This window comes from Salmo trutta, chromosome 40 (genome assembly GCF_901001165.1).
Source record: "Salmo trutta chromosome 40, fSalTru1.1, whole genome shotgun sequence".
Taxonomy (NCBI): domain Eukaryota; kingdom Metazoa; phylum Chordata; class Actinopteri; order Salmoniformes; family Salmonidae; genus Salmo; species Salmo trutta.
The window spans coordinates 21949646-21966078 of NC_042996.1; the positions used below are offsets into that span (position 1 = coordinate 21949646).

Below are 16433 nucleotides of genomic sequence, written 5' to 3' on the forward strand. Positions count from 1 at the left end.
GCAGCAAGATAAGTTATTGTATCAATTAAAGGATAGTGCATTGTGCAAATGACTTGACTCACGTACTTTTAAAATGTAAGTAGAGGGAAAATAGATCATTTCTATGCATTTCGGTAGCTCATGAACGCCTAAAACGTGCATGTACCCTCTACCAATGGCAAAGCTCGGTGTTACTTCTCTTGTCCAATAGTGTCTGGTTTCACAGGGCAGTGGTTCACACACACAGATGGTTCCATTCTCACCGCGTTTGTTCCTTCAATGTTGGCAGAGGGCCGGTGTCCTAGCAAGCTAGCAGATATTGGTATAATAGCCCAAGATCACGTACTTTAAAGGGGAGGTCTGTCTTGTGTTTAGCGCTTTCACTTCTTCATTCTACTGAGAAGAGTTTTACAAAAGAGGCGCCACAACTAGTAAGCTAACGTGCTAAAATTGTTCCAGGAAGCTTGAAGTATCAAGTTTGTGTACACGCGTAGTCACGCAGATTTAATCCAACAAGAGGCGCTACTTAGCCAGTTAGCTAACATAGCCCGCTAAATACTTCATTTTGTTGTTACGGAGGCGGAGTTGCTTTTTTCATAGCGAGCAACATGCCGGAATATCTGGAGGACCCATCGGTTCTCACCAAAGATAAACTCAAGAGCGAGCTTTTGGCCAACAATGTTGCTCTCCCGACCGGAGACCAGCGAAAGGACGTTTATGTGCAGCTGTATCTGAAAAACTTGACCGTGCAGAACAAGAAGATCTCATCTACAGACGCCTTCTCCAGCGACGAGGAGTTTCCTGTCCCGGTAGTCTTCAACAAAAGTCGCTCGGGCAGGGTGAGTTAAACTGTTTCTTTCTCGCGCGGGAATATAATATTTGTAACAATGTTTCCAGTGTGAATGTTGCAAGTAAATGTATGAAAGACGTTAGTGTTTTGTAGGGTGTTTTAATCTCCCTTACAAAAAAAAAATCGATGTGATTTGGTCTTCTAGGTAATTACATTTTCTTTTTAAATGCATACAATTTATATTTCCCATCTTTTCAATTAAAGCGAGTTCCATCTCGTTTTAAATCTAAAAACAAACACGTTGGCTGTATTGTATTACAAATCAGCTGAAAGTTTCCCGCTTAAAATATCTGCCAGTGTCACTGCTGAATGCTTATGGGAACCATTCTCGCCACTCAGTTGTGTGTAAATATCCATACTATTTGAAAATGTCGAGATATGTAAGTAAACATGGCCATACTAGTGTCGAAATTGACTTTTGTAAATCAAGGTTTCGAGATACGAACTATGTCTTGATACTACCTCGAAATTGAGACAGTAGAACAGTGCCTTCAGAAAGGTCTACACATGTTGTATTCGGCGCAGGTGGCAGTCTGGTTTGATTACAGCTGTGAGTTTTTTTGGTTAAGTCTCCAAGAACTTTGAGCTCCAACATGCAGGGCTAGTGAAATAAAATAGTGAAAATGGTAATAAAAACAATAGAAATAGCACTGTTTCTAACTGTGGCAGTGATGAAGCAATAAATAAATGTCCGCTTGGGTGGAGGCAGAGTAGACTCAGGGTGTAGGGTGGGGTGACCATAGGGGGAGCAGCAGCATGATCATTAAATAAAGTAAAAACTAAAAGTAATATACATATTAATTAACAACTGCAACAATTATTCATGTCATTGGGCTGGGGAGCAGCATGAGAATGTTCAGTGGGGGATAATGTCAGGGGTAGCTGACTAGTGGTTGGTATTCAGCAGTCTGAGGGTAGGCACTATTGGCCCATCTCTCAGTTTTTGCCATGATGCAGTCACTGCGTCTGAGTGATTGAAGCAGGGAGAACAGGGCGTGGCTTGTTGGCCTTGCTGCAACACCTGGTGTTGCAGGTGTCCTGTAGCGCAGGCAGTGTGTGTTCGGCTGCACGTATCACCCTCTGAATAGCCTTGCGGTCAGCGGCGGTGGAGTTCCCGTACCAGGCTGTGATGCAGCCCGACAGTATGCTTTCGATGGTGCTCCTGTAGGACACTGTGAGGGCCCCTGGGGACAGGCCAAATTTCTTCAGCATCCTGAGGTTGAAGTGTCGCTGTTGTGCCGCCTTCACTACAGTGTCTGTGTGGTAAGACCATTTCAGCTTCTCTGAGATGTGTACGCCGAGACATTTGAAGTTATTTACCATCTCCACTGAGGCCCCGTTGATGAGTATGTGAGCTTGTCCAGCCTGGTTCCTCCTGAAGTCCACAATCAGCTCCTTTGTTTTGCTAACATTGAGGGACAGGTTGTTTACCTGGCGCCACCCCATCCCAGTGCCTACCACCTCCCTGTAGGCTGTCTTGTCGTTGTTGGTGATCAGGCCTTCTACTGATGCGTCTTGATGATGGAGTTGGAACTGTGAGGCCACGCAGTCGTGGGAATACAAGAGAGAGGACTGAGGATGCACCCTTTTGGGGCCTCAGTGTCGAGGAGGTAATGTTGCTTACATTCATCACTTGGGGGTGGCCCGACAAGAAGTCCAGGACCCAGTTGCATAGGGAGGAGTTCAGACCCAGGGCTGTGTAATGCGATTATACAGTCCGCGGGAAGCTAGAAGTTAAATAAAATTCAATTTCAACTTACTGTTGCTGGTGGGCAGGACGGTTGCTCATTATGAAGGGTGGAATTTGAGACTAAAGACAACAGACCCACGTTTGTAAAGTCTTTAATAATACGTTATTTTAGAAATGTCTTATTTTCCCCGTCATAATGACCAACCATGCTGCCCACTGGCACAGTAAGTTGAAATTGAATTTTATTTAACTTCCTGCGGACTGATTTTGTGCAACCCAATACAATAGGAAGCAACGAGGGTGTATGAAAATACACACTCTTTGCTAAAAGCAGCTAGTGTCATAAGTGGTGGAATCCATAGAAGGTATGGAACTGGACCGGAGAAGTTTTATGTTAGGGGAAAAGCCTTGGTATGCAGAGAAGAGGAAAGGAACTTTAAGGAGTTTTGAGTGTGCTGGAAATGGCATTAAGGTATGGGTAATGGGATTGAAGGAAATCAAGGCTCCTGGTGTGGAGGATGGGGCTGTTTTCCTATGGGGTTTGGTCTCTTTATTGAGGAAATACTTTCCCTGGAAGAGGAATGCGTGCACGGACTATCCCTGAACAGATGTGTGGTTAACTGTGTGTGCGACAAATGGGGGTGTGTAGGCTAGTACTTTCATTAGATTTAAATGCTATCGCAGCAGTGGTCTTCCTGATGTTTTCACATAGTCACCTGACTCCCAATCATGTCTCTGTGATTTTTATAGCTTACCATGAAGCCTTTGAGGCAAACATCCACTGGCACACTCAGAACATTAAACACACATTTTCACTCATAACAGCTATCAAAATAAACCCTTTGAGATAAAAAAAGTAAAATAAAAAAATGGAAGTACTGTTTTTCTCTCCTATGGTTTAGTTCAACTGAGGTTGAATGGTTTGTCAATGGGAGTTGAGGAGTTTTTCGATGCAGCGGTCATCATGAGGACCACAGATAGTTTTCATATCATGTCTGCCATAACCATCCATAAAGGTGGTTAACCATATGCACATCATAATTCACAACCTAGCAATTTGTTATAGTTTACCCCCAAAAGCCACATAAAATAGTCAGTTTCAATATTACATCACCAAGCTGATTTCTGTGAGTAGAAACATCCACTTAGTCAGAAAGAGCATTTTGGAAATCTAGGCGATCATGCGACTGAACTATATTAATCCATATTGTTCTGCAATACATTGATGCAATCTGTATTCCATGTAATTTAAACCTCTAGTCTACAAACCTTCTGCAAGTAGCCTAACGTAAAACTTAAAGCACAGGGATGGTCTGGGCCTTGGGGCTAGCCATGAGCTCAGTGCCTTGATTTCACTTTTAAACTGTGTGGTCAGAGAGCGGAAGAAAAGTGAGGGAACAAACGAAGTCTTTAACTGTTTTCTTATTTTTCTCCTCCTTATTTCTTCCTTGGAATGCTGTGATTATGAAATGTGCTCTGCTGGGCTGAAATCCAGCTCCAACTTTACTGAGGCCCACAGTAAGGAGTCTAATATAGGCTACTGGGAGACTGATAGCTGCTAAATCCCCCTCTGTGTCTGTTTGAGATTCTTTCTGTCTCTCTCCTTACTACTCCCACCCCATCAAATGTTCCATGGATAAGAGAACCATGGCAGAGTTCCAATGGAATGTGGCAAGAACTATAGAAATAGTTAGAACTTCCTAATTCCTGTCACTTTTTTTGCTTGTTTGCTTCAAACGAAAAGATCCTAGACTGAAGAGCAAACAGAGTAGCTGCGTGGCCGGGGTCTCTGGACTTCCTGATAGCTATAAATCCTTACCGTATGCGCATTTGCAACTTTATGCACAAGGCACAACAGGCTACTCTGGCAAATTTCAATGTTGTGCGGTGTTGCATGATTACTGAGAAGCTAAATAATAGTTGTATGTTATTTTATGGTTAAAACACAGATTGTCTGCGTCCTGCTTATGTTTGCTTCTGCAATATCACTGCTTCTTAACCATTGTGCAAATAGCCTACAGATGTGTCTGTGTTACTGTCCCGCGCTCACTAGTGTTGGAAACTGAGGGCCCAGAATATTTTATACAATGTTTCAAGCTTCAGGACGGAAGTTAGTTGATGTTTCAAGTATGTTGCAGACAGGCCATGTGTAGCCAATGTGATTTTTATTATCAGGATTTTTTTTTTTACCTGCAGGCTGTAATGTTTTTATTTGTTGGCTTTATGTAGGCTATTTGTTTATAATTAGCAATGGCAATAGAAGTTTCTTTCTACTTTTGTACAATTTTAGATTTGGATAGAATTTTAGTTAACCACATGACAATCATTTTGAAGACGCTATTATAAATTAAATGAATCTTTTTCACAAATATTTGCATATGAAAACCATAACTGGCACGCAGATTGGTAGAAATGGTAAGATATATTGGCATTCCACATGAAAGGTTGCCGACTCCTCGTGTAGTCTATTACCAGCAACTTCAGGAGAGTAATGGCAGAATCTGCGAAAGCCAGCAGGAAGAGAATAGTTGGGTCAGGTTATCTAGAACTCTGCCACCCTCTTGAGGCATTTGTCCTATCTCATCCAACCGTGAGCTTAAAGCATCAGACAAGCTCAATGCGTGGAGTTGATTTTATTGAAGCACTGTATAGAAAAATACACGTTTAAAAATGTTGACCAAACAATTGGTCTAAAGAGCACTTTCGGTCAACCAAGATTTTGTTTTTGTTGGGGACAACCCTTACAAGTGTGTGTGTGTGTGTGTGTGTACGTACACAGTATATATGAAATATTTGTTCAAATAGAGACAGGGCTTTTATTCTAGCTTTTAAGAAATATGAATCAGAGTAACACATGCACAGAAAGTGATAGTTGTTTAGCTCTGCTGTAGAGGCGTCCTGGGGGCGGGGCGGTTCGATACGGTTGCACAGCCTAGGCCAAGGGGGAAAATACCCTTTGGCTGTGAACAACTACAATCATCCACCTCTGTGGAGGAAGACTCACTAAAAACAAATACTAGGTGACTGCCGGTAGCACGCTATACCTTGTCTGACGACTCAAACTGAATTCTTCCACTGCTCTATCATTCGCTGTATACTTCAGTCTGAGACTGCCATCATTGAAGTTGTTTGTGATGACATCAAAATGAGTTGTTATACAAAACAGTCATCAGCGATCGGATCAAATCCAATGGCACATTTTCAAACCGCCGCTTTACCCATGTGTGTTCTGGGTCTGGCCCAACCCATCAGTTTCTGTGACTAAACAGAATGGCTAGAATGTTTTTCCATTCTAGAAAAATACTTGTCAGCAGAGTGGATAAATTCTCTGCAGCCTGGTTGAAGGGGATTGAACCTGAGCCCTATACTACGAATCAGGTTTGAGGAGTTAACTTTGGTCAACTGGTTCCACGAAAGTGGCTCACCTTTTTAGCCAGGTACATTTCTACGCCAACAAATCCTTCTGAAACTAACCTGCTCCAGGGCAGGCTAACTCCATATATCCTGAATGAAATGTCTGAGCCACGAGGTTGAGGACCAATGAAATCCGATACCCTTCCTCTAGCAAAGTTTGTCATCATCCCCTTCATTTGAGGAAGAGGACTAATTAAATATTTTATGAATTATACTGAACAGAAATATTAACGCAACATGCTCAAATTTCAAAGTTTTACTGAGTTACAGTTCATATAAGGAAATTAGTCAATTGAAATAAATCATTAGGCCCTACATTTATGGATTTCACATGAGTGTGCAGGGGTACAGCCATGGGTGGGCCTTGCAGGGCATAGGCCCACCCATTTGTCAGCCAGGCCCAGCCAATCAGAATTAGTTTTCCCCCACAAAAGGGCTTTAGTACAGAGAGAGATACTCCTCAGCAACCCCCCACCCCCCCTCAGACAATCCCGCAGGGGAAGAAGCCGCATGTGGAGGTCCTAAGCTGGCGTGGTTAAATGTGGTCTGCGGTTGTGAGGCCTGTTGGACGTACTGCCAAATTCTCTAAAACGACATCTTATGGTGGAGAAATTAACATTCAATGCTCTGGCAACAGCTCTGGTGGACATTCCTGCAGTCAGCATGCCAATTGCACGCTCCCTCGAAACTGCATAATGCCATAGATGTCTCAAGTTTTGTCACACAGCACATTTTAAAGTGGTCTTTTATTGTCCCCAGCACAAGGTGCACCTGTAATGATCATGCTGTTTAATCAGCTTCTAATCTTGGCAAATGAGGCATGCTCACTAACAGGGATGTAAACAAATTTGTGCACAAAATGGAAGGTTTTGTTGCGTATGGAACATTCTGGCATTTTTTTTTCTGCTCATGAAACATGGGACCAACACTTTACATGTTGCGTTGTATATTTTTGTTCAGTATAAAAAATGGTGTAAAAGAGATTTTTTTTTTGTATAATTTGTCTATCACATTACACATTCAGTAATGACAGTATTTGCATTCCAAACTGTTTTTTGCGCTATTATATTCTGACTTTTGCGAAAGGCAAACTGCCAGCCGCAACCAACCATAGACATATTTTCCATAGATGACTGTTAAACTCATGGATACACTAGCAATGGCTGCCAGTCTTGAATGGGAATGCCCACAACGCAACAAGCTGTTCCGTAGATAGAAGGAAAAAGGTGCTTGTGCATTGATAAGCACACCAAAGAAGGCATTAACATGCTTCGTAGTATACCGCTCTGTTTGATCTCTGGTTGTTTGTTTACCACCTTTAATGGTTGAGTAGTGCAACCAGTGTGTAGCATGTACGACACAATGTGGAGAGTATTGTTGTTGTTATCTCTGTGAACATCTAGAGGAGGAAATCCCTTTGTCCTCGGGGCAAGGCGGACACACTACATGCCCTCAGAACAGCCTCAATTCATCGGGGAATGGAGTACAAGGTGTCAAAAGCATTCCACAGGTGACATCAATAAGGGATCAAATATTTCACCTGGATTCGCCTGGTCAGTCTGTCATGGAAAGGGCAGGTGTACTTAATGTTTTGTACACTCAGTGTATATGACGCATGTCTTGCGTTAGGCAACATTATCTTTCTGATGATTAATCTGAGCGGAAACCTGTTTCTTTACGTGCAGTGTTGATCAGTCATGATGGTTTGGGTCAGGAGAGGGTGTTAAACTAGCTCTGCAGATAACTAGTGTGATTAGAAACCTTTTTAAGGCGTTTAACATCTGTGGTGTTGCTTGCTGAAGCGGCCCATGGACCTGGGTAAAGAACACACTAATCTAAAGATCAGTCAACTCTCTCACACATTCACACACTGCAGAGTTACAGAGGTTATTTGGACATTTCAATTTGTGGATTTCAAATGTTAAACCCTGTAATGTTCAGTAGCACAAAATGGATTTCTTTGCTTTGCTTCTTTGGATTTCTGTTTTTGTGAGCTCCAGCAAAAATTGAATCCAACCTTTTTATTTGAAGTGCATTAAAAATAACTCAAAGAAATATAATTACTACAATGGCCGTTCCAATTCAAGTCATCCTTCTGTGATGGGTGGTAAGGCTAATTATGTGACCTATAGATCTCAACACTTTTCATGTTGCATCAACCTGACCTCTGTGGTCCTTCTTTCACAGAAAGCCACTAGGAAAACAGACAAGCCTCGGCCTGAGGACCTGGATGTGACTGAGCTGACCAGTGAGGGCCTGAAGGACGAGCTGCTCAAGTATGGAGTCAACGCAGGACCCATCGTGGGTGAGTGAGTCAGTCCGTCTGCTAGTACATTAGCCAGGGGCGTTGTTTTTAGAAAACATTGGGTTCATTCTGTGTTATCGAGTCTATAATTATGTAATTAATTGTGATGGGCTCTTGTATCCCGACCATGTAAATAAAACTACTACTTTGATCCAGACATAGAGTGCCTTCTATATTTCTACAGAAGGGAATTAAGAGTTGTATTGCATTTATTTTAATAATGGCCATTATTGTTGCAGTCTTCATTTGTTTATTAATAAAGTTGCGTTGAATTCATTTGAATAATGTGATCTTTTGGCAGCCTCCACCCATAGACCGTGTGAGAAGAGGGATTCATAAAGTTCCATTGAATTTATTTGAATGTCTTGTCATGGCAGCCTCAACCCGTAAGCTGTATGAGAGAAGGCTCCAGAAGCTGTTGGACCATGGTCCTCCTGAGGCCGTTGCTCTACCGGTGGTCATCACTCAGGTAGACAGCAACCACAACGGCAACTCTGACTCATACCACTACAGCGACAAGGAGGAAGGTAAGAAACGTAACACTTAATCATCCTCTTAGACCAGGCTATTACAGATTCAAATCGGATTCATCTCGGCAGTTGACACATTACATCACACATTATTTTCAGACATGCCTACTTTCAAACCAAATTGGCCCTCTGGGATAATACAATACATGCGATTTGATTTGTTGGTTAATTGACTGACTGACAGAGCATGACATTGATGGAAATTGTGTGGTGTGTATGTGTTTAGAGATGACGACAGTCCCAGAACCAGAGCCAGTCCCCGTGGTGGAGAGACCTGTCAGAAGCAGAGCGAAGACCCCAGTCACCACCAGGACCCGCAGCAGCCAGCACAACCGAGTGAGTCCCTGTTTCTATTTTATTGTCTTTATTTAATCAGTGGACAAAAGCACATCCTCACCCTAGGCCAACCTCATGGGTTTTTATTCCTTCAAAGCTCGCCATACAGAATGTGTTGAAATAGGTCCCGTGTGGCTCAGTTGGTAGAGCATGGTGTTTGCAACGCTAGGGTTGTGGGTTCGATTCCCACGGGGGACCAGTACGGGGGAAAAATGTATGAAATGTATGCATTCATTACTGTAAGTCGCTCTGGATAAGAGCGTCTGCTAAATAACTAAAATGTAAATATGAGTTAAATAGCATGCATATCTCAAGTTGTGATTAGTAGTCAGAGGCTATAGGGTTGATTTTAAACCTGTCTCAAATATTCATTGAGAAAGAGGAAGTGTGTCCTTTGAGACTCCTATAATAGGGGTGGGAATTATGTGTGTGTGTGTGGAAAACAAAGCACCAAATGTCTGTTTGAAGGACCCTCTGTGTGTCTGTCTGCTGGGAGTTTCTGGACCGGTCAACTGACTTGGATTAGCTTGTTTTCTCTTTGCCACTGGGTGCCTCTAGTCCACTATTTTCTGTCTCTTTGACTCTCTCTCTCCCTCTTTCATTCTTTCCTTGCAAGAATATACTCCTATGCAAAACCTATCGTTTGAGTGTTTTTTAAATATTTTTAAGCCCTTTTACTTTTCTCCTCCTTTTTTCCTGATACTTTGGGAGGTGTTGGTGCCATCTGGTGTTGAAATCCTGAACCTACCAGATGGTAACCTACTCAGCTGAAGCTGCCTGTCTCATGTGGATATTATATCCACATTAAAGGAAGAGTTTGACATTTTGGAAATTAAGCCCTGTATCTACTACCCCAAGTTAGCTGTTCCCGTGCATTTCCAGTCATGAGATAACTAGTTAGTTTTGTCTCGCACCTTTTAACTTCTTACATACTGGACATATAGACATCAGAATGGTATCCCAGAGTTCATCTGAGTCTGGGGAAGTCGATGGGCTTCATTGGAAAAATATGAAACTATCCCTTTAAAGCATGTTTGTGGACTGCCAACTTTACTCACTGAAGTTGTGGGCTTGGCTTTGTAAGGTGTGTTTGAGAAGAGGTGGAAGGTCGGGTGTTCTGAGAAGTGTGTGTTTAGATCTATGCTCCGGAGGAGGAGGATGATCTTGAGGAAGAGCATCCTGTGTTGATATAAAGAGTCCATCGAGGAGATCCTCTCATAGAGTCGACCAGATGGTCCCTGCAAGCGATGATTCTGTAATGTACACTGAGCCTATCCATCTCACTAGGTTTGTGGTGCGATGAAGTGTTTAGCTTGATAATCACCTTTTTTGTGGATAGTGTGGGTGGGTGTGTCCTCCCTTTCACCACATCACCTGCTGCCACTGTCTTCCTCAGCCATAGTGAACAATGAACACTGCACAGGTGGCAGGTTTCACCTTAAGCCTAGCTGCCTGATTGTCTCAAATTATTAGGCCGCCTCCTCATCCTCCTGCTCCATCTGAGCTATCAGCTCCAAGAGAGGCAAGGACCAAGGCACCTCTGCTTCTAGTGAGTTTGTGATGTCCTGAGTAAACTTCCCTCTGATCCATTTGTCAGTCTTCCCTCTATTTAACTTCCTTTCGCCTCTCTCTCCCCCTCTGTCATGTTCCAGGAAGTCCCTAAGGAACCTAAGCCTATATTTGCAGACCAGCCAAGCTCTAAGCCCTCTCCCTTACTGCAGGGCCTAGCCCATGCCCAGTCCACTAGGACTATAACAGCCAGGGCTGAGTCTCCCTCACCCAGACTGACTGAGGTACCTAGGTTCCCAGCTCAGGCGCTGGGGTTCTCTGTGGTTACTTGTCACTCACTGTCGTTATGAATTGTTGTTGTGATCATGGCACGGATTGATATTGGAAGTTGTTTAATGGGTGTACATAGGTAATGATCACATAGTTACAGTGGTGTCTCTTAGTTATAGTAAGATATGTGGGACTGTGCCATTTTGCATCTATATTTTTCTTATTGCTGAACCTTAATTAATGTTGAAGAGTCACCCACCCACCTGGCATTTTGGCTATTTAGTCTAGTACTCTAAAGTCTCTACTATGTCTTACCCTCAGTCTGTCCCTGACCGAGCCTTCCCCCTGAATGTGAATGCTGCTGCGCTCTGGGTCCCCAAAGCCAAACCCAGCGGCCCCCCAGTCAAGACCCCCAGCCACAGTGTCCCTGAGGGCCACAGAGATCTGGAGAGCCCTCACTCCCTGGCAGACCAGTAGGAAGGTGCTTTCCTTGCCCTCTCATTTATTCACTTACTGGGAGATAAACAGCCTTTTGGTCAATCATTGGGAACTAAAAATGATTTGCCACGTTAGAACAATGTATTGTCTGGCTACATTTTAACTTGTACATTTGTGCGTGGGTATACTTTCTTAACTTTGTTGGTTTTGATGTGCTTCTCGCCTGTGTGACTTAACGTTAATGATGGAGACATAAGATGATGTAATCATAGTCGAGAGAGCCTGCTTCATCAGAATCTTAAGATGGAATGGGTGTGGCATTAGATTGAGTTCATTAGTCACATGGACAGGGATGCATATATAACTGCAGGGTACAGTGAAAATCTTAGGCTCTTGGCTCTAACAGTGCAGGTCAAAATACATTAAAAAAAAGAAGTGAATGAGAAAATATGAATAATAATAATATAAACACATTTACAACTGTAGCAATCATAAATGATCGTTGGGTGGTGGGGGCAGGGGAAGAGTCAGTTGGCGAATGTCCATAGGGGGGCAGCAGGGGGAAGTAAGAAGTGAGTGGAACTGTAATAAAACCTTTTATTTATTTATTTACGCTGTGACAATGATAAATGTCCATTGGGGGGTGGGTGGGGGTAGGGTAAATGTTTGTTGGGGAGGTGAAAGAAGCGGGGTGAACAGGCCGTGGCTTGGGTTTTATCTTGGCCATCCTGTGACACCTGGTGTTGGAGGTGTTCTGGAGGGCAGGCAGATGGAGGAAGTAGGGTGTCCAATCAAAAACGCATCTTTTGACTAATTGGTAAATGTATGTTGATTGTGTAGATACTCTTAAGAAAACCAATAGTCCAAACTCATGTCTCTGTCATAATCTGTTCAAAAGTTATTGTCGTTTTTACCGTTGTAGGATGGCCCAAATTAGGATGACTAAATCAATGTAGGCCAGAGACGAAAAAGTGTTAAAAACCAGGAAAATGGCATTGCTTCAGCTAGGCTGGTTACTGTGCGAGAATTGAGGCTAAACTGACAGGTTCACCGTTGAACTCATCTTTCTTCTGAATCCAGAGGACATAAAACAATAGAGTTAAGATGGATATCGATTTTGAGACATGACAGAATATTTCTCACACAAACGTTTTCAATGCCTTTTTACATTTAATTTAGCTTGGTTCATACTAATTTAGCGATTCAGAAACGTCTTTGCAGACGTGTTAGATGATATGTTCGAGAAAGACCCCACTGAACGATTCAGAACATGAAGAATCATATTTGTCTTGGAAAAATTTATTTTATAAAATAAGGAAGTGAAAGTTCATCACTAAACTGTGTTTTCACCCACTCAGAATGGGTTGACACCCTAGAGGAAGCCAAATGAGGTGTGGCAAGAGGTAGCGGAAACCAAAAGGAAGAGAGGAAGTAGAGGGGGGCATGCTCACCACTCTTCTATAGTTCTAGCTAGTCTCTAGTCTCCGTATTAAACAGGATGAGCTACATGTCCATGTTTGGTTCCAATGGGCATACCTTTGACGCCAGCCTGATTTGGTTAACTGAACATGGTTTGATGATTTGATCTACTTCAAACTGAGTTTGGATGGGTTCGGGAACAATGCCTACCTTGTGTAAACGGTGAGTGCAGCACAAGGCAAAACATCTCGACTGTTTCAATTCAGTGGACAAGTTTGACCTCTGGTGTAAGGAGAACGTCCTGGAAGATTTTTCTGCCACCAAGACCAAAGACCTTTTCATCCACTTAAAAAAAAATAATTGTATCTGTCTTGTGTGTGTTTATCTAATTCGAAGGCCACAACTGTTCTTTCCTCTCTGTGAAAAAATAAATCCATTCTCTTCTATTCTAGCTGTGCTGTGAGGAGGATGGTGGTCTTCCTCTCACTCTGACTGCTAAAGCTCCCAGTCATGAGCCAACCTCCCTACTCCATACTGCTAGAGGTTTGGGACATCTCTCTCACCTGCTGTAGTACTTGGGACATCACTCTGTATTGGGTGTTTTTGTCTGATTTCGATCTGTTCACAATTTCATCAGTGCTCTGATCACTGGCTATTCGTTTTGGTCTCTCTTGCCGTCAGTCTCTCCTGGGTCTGTATGTATATCAACCAGCCTCTTCTATAACTGACATTTCTATTCTGTATCTGTGGTCATCTCAGGAACCTGCACCAAGTGTCCACGCTCCAGTAGGACAGAGCATTAGACCCCTGAAACAATGGCCCCTGGTGGGTATATGATCTTAATCACAATGTCCTCTTAGGATGCTCACTGGATTTGAAATGTACCTGTCTAAGACATGGCACCACTCTACGAGTATAGGAGACTGATCCAGTGTGTTACTTACCCTCTCCATATTAAAGGGGGTACCGCAGGAAGTCCGCCAGCTCCTAGTAGCCAAGCCTTCCTCACTACCTCATTTGTCTGGAAGTGACCCCTTTTGCCTCCTTCACCGTCAGGTCTGTGAGCCACGTCTCACACACCCCCTCATCTCCATCTCAAGTCCTGAAGGAACAACTGGAATCCCTATCATCTCTCTCTGCCAAGTTTGACACGCTGTCCAATCGCTTTACTCTGGTATACAGTCTTTACCCAATAGTTGTTCTCAAATAGAGTTCTGTTTTTCTCACAGCGGTTTGTTGTGGTGGCACCCGGAAATGGGAACTTTTAGGTGAATTTAATTGAGTGAATGTGGTCTCACGTTTTTTCTTCACACATTGTGTAATTGTAAACAAATGGGTGACAATTATGAATGGGGCTACTGTAATGTGTGTGTGTGTGTGTGTGTGTGTGGCACACAGCTGTCTGTACTAGTACAGCTGCTTAAATGCCAGCTGAAGTGAGGGGAGTGAAAGACTAAACCATTACCACCACCCCCCCCGACCTCGACTCGCTCTCACTAACACGCACACGTGTATACACGCAGACGCCCACACCTCTCTGACCAGCAGGACCAGAGCATGAGTCTAAAGATGACCTCAAACCTAAGTGGAGACAGCAGAAAAGCACCCCCTTCCTCTCCTTGGTCACCCCAGTGACCCCATTGAGGGGGCAGGGCAGTGTCTCCGCCAGTATCTCTAAGGAGCCATGGGTACGAAAGTAATTAATTGCTATTCCTTATGTATGTATCACCCAGGGTCTGGGCTGGTTCATTTCTCAAAACGGGGTAATTGTGTTTGTGGTCAAATGGGTTTGTCACAAGCCTTGGGTTTATGGTTGCGCGGTCACATGGGAAGAGGACTGCAACACATGGCCACCTAGTGGTTCTTAGGTGTACACACACCCTCTCTGGCCTTTTCCAAAAATAATACCATATGTGGCATTGACTTTGTAACACGCAAATGGAACAATGTCTCATCCTCACCTTAATCGCTCCATGTCAGATTCAACGTCTAAAGAAAGTGTACTAAAATGTGTGTTGCAGGTGGAGAAGATAGCAGCTGGTGAGCAGACACCCAGCAGGGCGGATGAGAAGGATATCCTGAAGGAGATGTTCCCCTACGAGACCAACACTCCAACAGGGATCAAGTAAGACACATGCACGTTATTCTATCAACATAAACAACTTCAATAAAACATTGCTATATCTGGCAGACTGCCACCCACAGTCTTGTCATTCCTGTAAAGCGGTGTCCTGTAACTCATTTTAAGAGCTTGATAGTAATACTTGCCTGATGGCAACTCGTGTGAAATGTCACCATGAAACTCAACTTTCTTCCTTTCCTGTCCCTCTAGCGCCACCTGTCGAAGGCCCATCCGAGGTGCAGCCGGTAGGCCCCTGAAGTCTGGTGACCTGTGGACAGATGAGAACCTCCTGCGTTCCGCCTCTAACTCTTCTTACACGGAGAGCCGCACCGCCACCATCCACAGAGTCACCACCCTGCCCCCCTCTACCAGGCTGGTAACGTCAGTGGCGCCCCCTGCTGGCAAGGCTGTAGCACCACCCCGTGGCCTGCCTGTCTGGCTGAAGCTGCTGCTCCTCAGTGTTGTAGCTGGCTTCGTATTCTTCGTCTACCAGACCATGGAGACCAACGCTATGGCCCCCTTTGGAGGGTCCTCAGATTCCACGCAGACCAGTGGCAGTGAGGTCGGCAAGTGAAGGCAGCATAATGTTACTGCCACCATTTGCATTGTCATCGTCCCTCGCTTCCTTGGCATTCTTGTATTTTTTTTCCCTTCCCCTGTTTCTGTCACTTATAATTGGTTAAATGGTCTGGTACGGTAGCCTAGTCTTTGTCAACACCTCCTGGAGACGACAGTGTCCAATATGACATTGAACCTTGAAGATGACCACCGCTTCTCATTCTGAAATGACAATACCGTCTTCTGTTTGTTTGTCTGTCCTTTCCCCATCTGAGCCTGAGAGAGAGCCAGTTGCACCACTCATCTCCAGATAACGTACATACACCGAAACAGTGGCTTCCAAATCATGTGAACTTGCTTTATATGGTCTATTTTTGCTTTATGTCTCTGCATGGTGTAGTCGTATGATTGCATTTACGTGAGTCTGAGAGAGAATTGCCTGTGTGCTTGTCTATGTTTCACGCGGTTTGCTTTTGTAATGCTGTCGCTGTAATCTAATGCAGTTATTAGCAAAAACAGTCAGGAAAGACTGAAGGAATTCCAACAAATTGTAATAATTGTTTTCTTGATCGAACCATCTATACAGCGTACGTGTGTGAGACGGGATTCTTAAAACTCATGCACACATATAGCTCTTATATGCCCCCGCCCCGTTTTTTTATTTTTTATTGAAATTGTCTGTGTAGCCAAATGAATAATGTATGTGTTCATAATAATAAATAATAGTAATAAATAATGGAATATCTTCTCAATAAAACTGTTATTGTAATATGTAAGGATAATTTGTCTTAGATTTTTATTTTACTTGAAACAACAATAAAGCACCATTCAAAAAAACAAGGACAGTACAGCAAAGAGTAAAAACAAAACAAATATTAGCTGCGAGCAGCAATGAACGGAGTTCACAGCATGACAGAAAATAAACAAGATTTGTTGGAAAACAGAGCAAGTGCTCGGTCATGTAGAAACAATCAGTGAAAGCATTACCAAGTTCCTCTCAATACCACAAGGAG

At 43.4% G+C, this 16433-nt stretch overlaps 1 protein-coding gene across 1 annotated transcript; it reads left to right on the plus strand.

Annotated features, from left to right (window-relative positions):
* The first annotated feature begins 217 nt into the window (after positions 1 to 217).
* Positions 218 to 16202, plus strand: tmpoa (thymopoietin a). The gene is made up of 6 exons (XM_029741939.1): positions 218 to 818; positions 8121 to 8238; positions 8616 to 8765; positions 8995 to 9104; positions 14762 to 14865; positions 15073 to 16202. Exons 1-6 carry the CDS (start codon positions 588 to 590, stop codon positions 15434 to 15436), a joined length of 1077 nt encoding a protein of 358 aa, XP_029597799.1. The 5' UTR covers positions 218 to 587; the 3' UTR covers positions 15437 to 16202.
* Positions 16203 to 16433: the final 231 nt, after the last annotated feature.

What these genes read in the sequence shown, in the direction of transcription:
- tmpoa (XM_029741939.1), top strand. Translation starts at nt 588, where the DNA reads ATGCCGGAATATCTGGAGGACCCATCGGTTCTCACCAAAGATAAACTC. An exon ending in ACAAAAGTCGCTCGGGCAGG is followed by an intron (nt 819 to 8,120) that starts GTGAGTTAAACT and finishes CTTCTTTCACAG; the next exon opens with AAAGCCACTAGGAAAACAGA. An exon ending in CAACGCAGGACCCATCGTGG is followed by an intron (nt 8,239 to 8,615) that starts GTGAGTGAGTCA and finishes TTGTCATGGCAG; the next exon opens with CCTCAACCCGTAAGCTGTAT.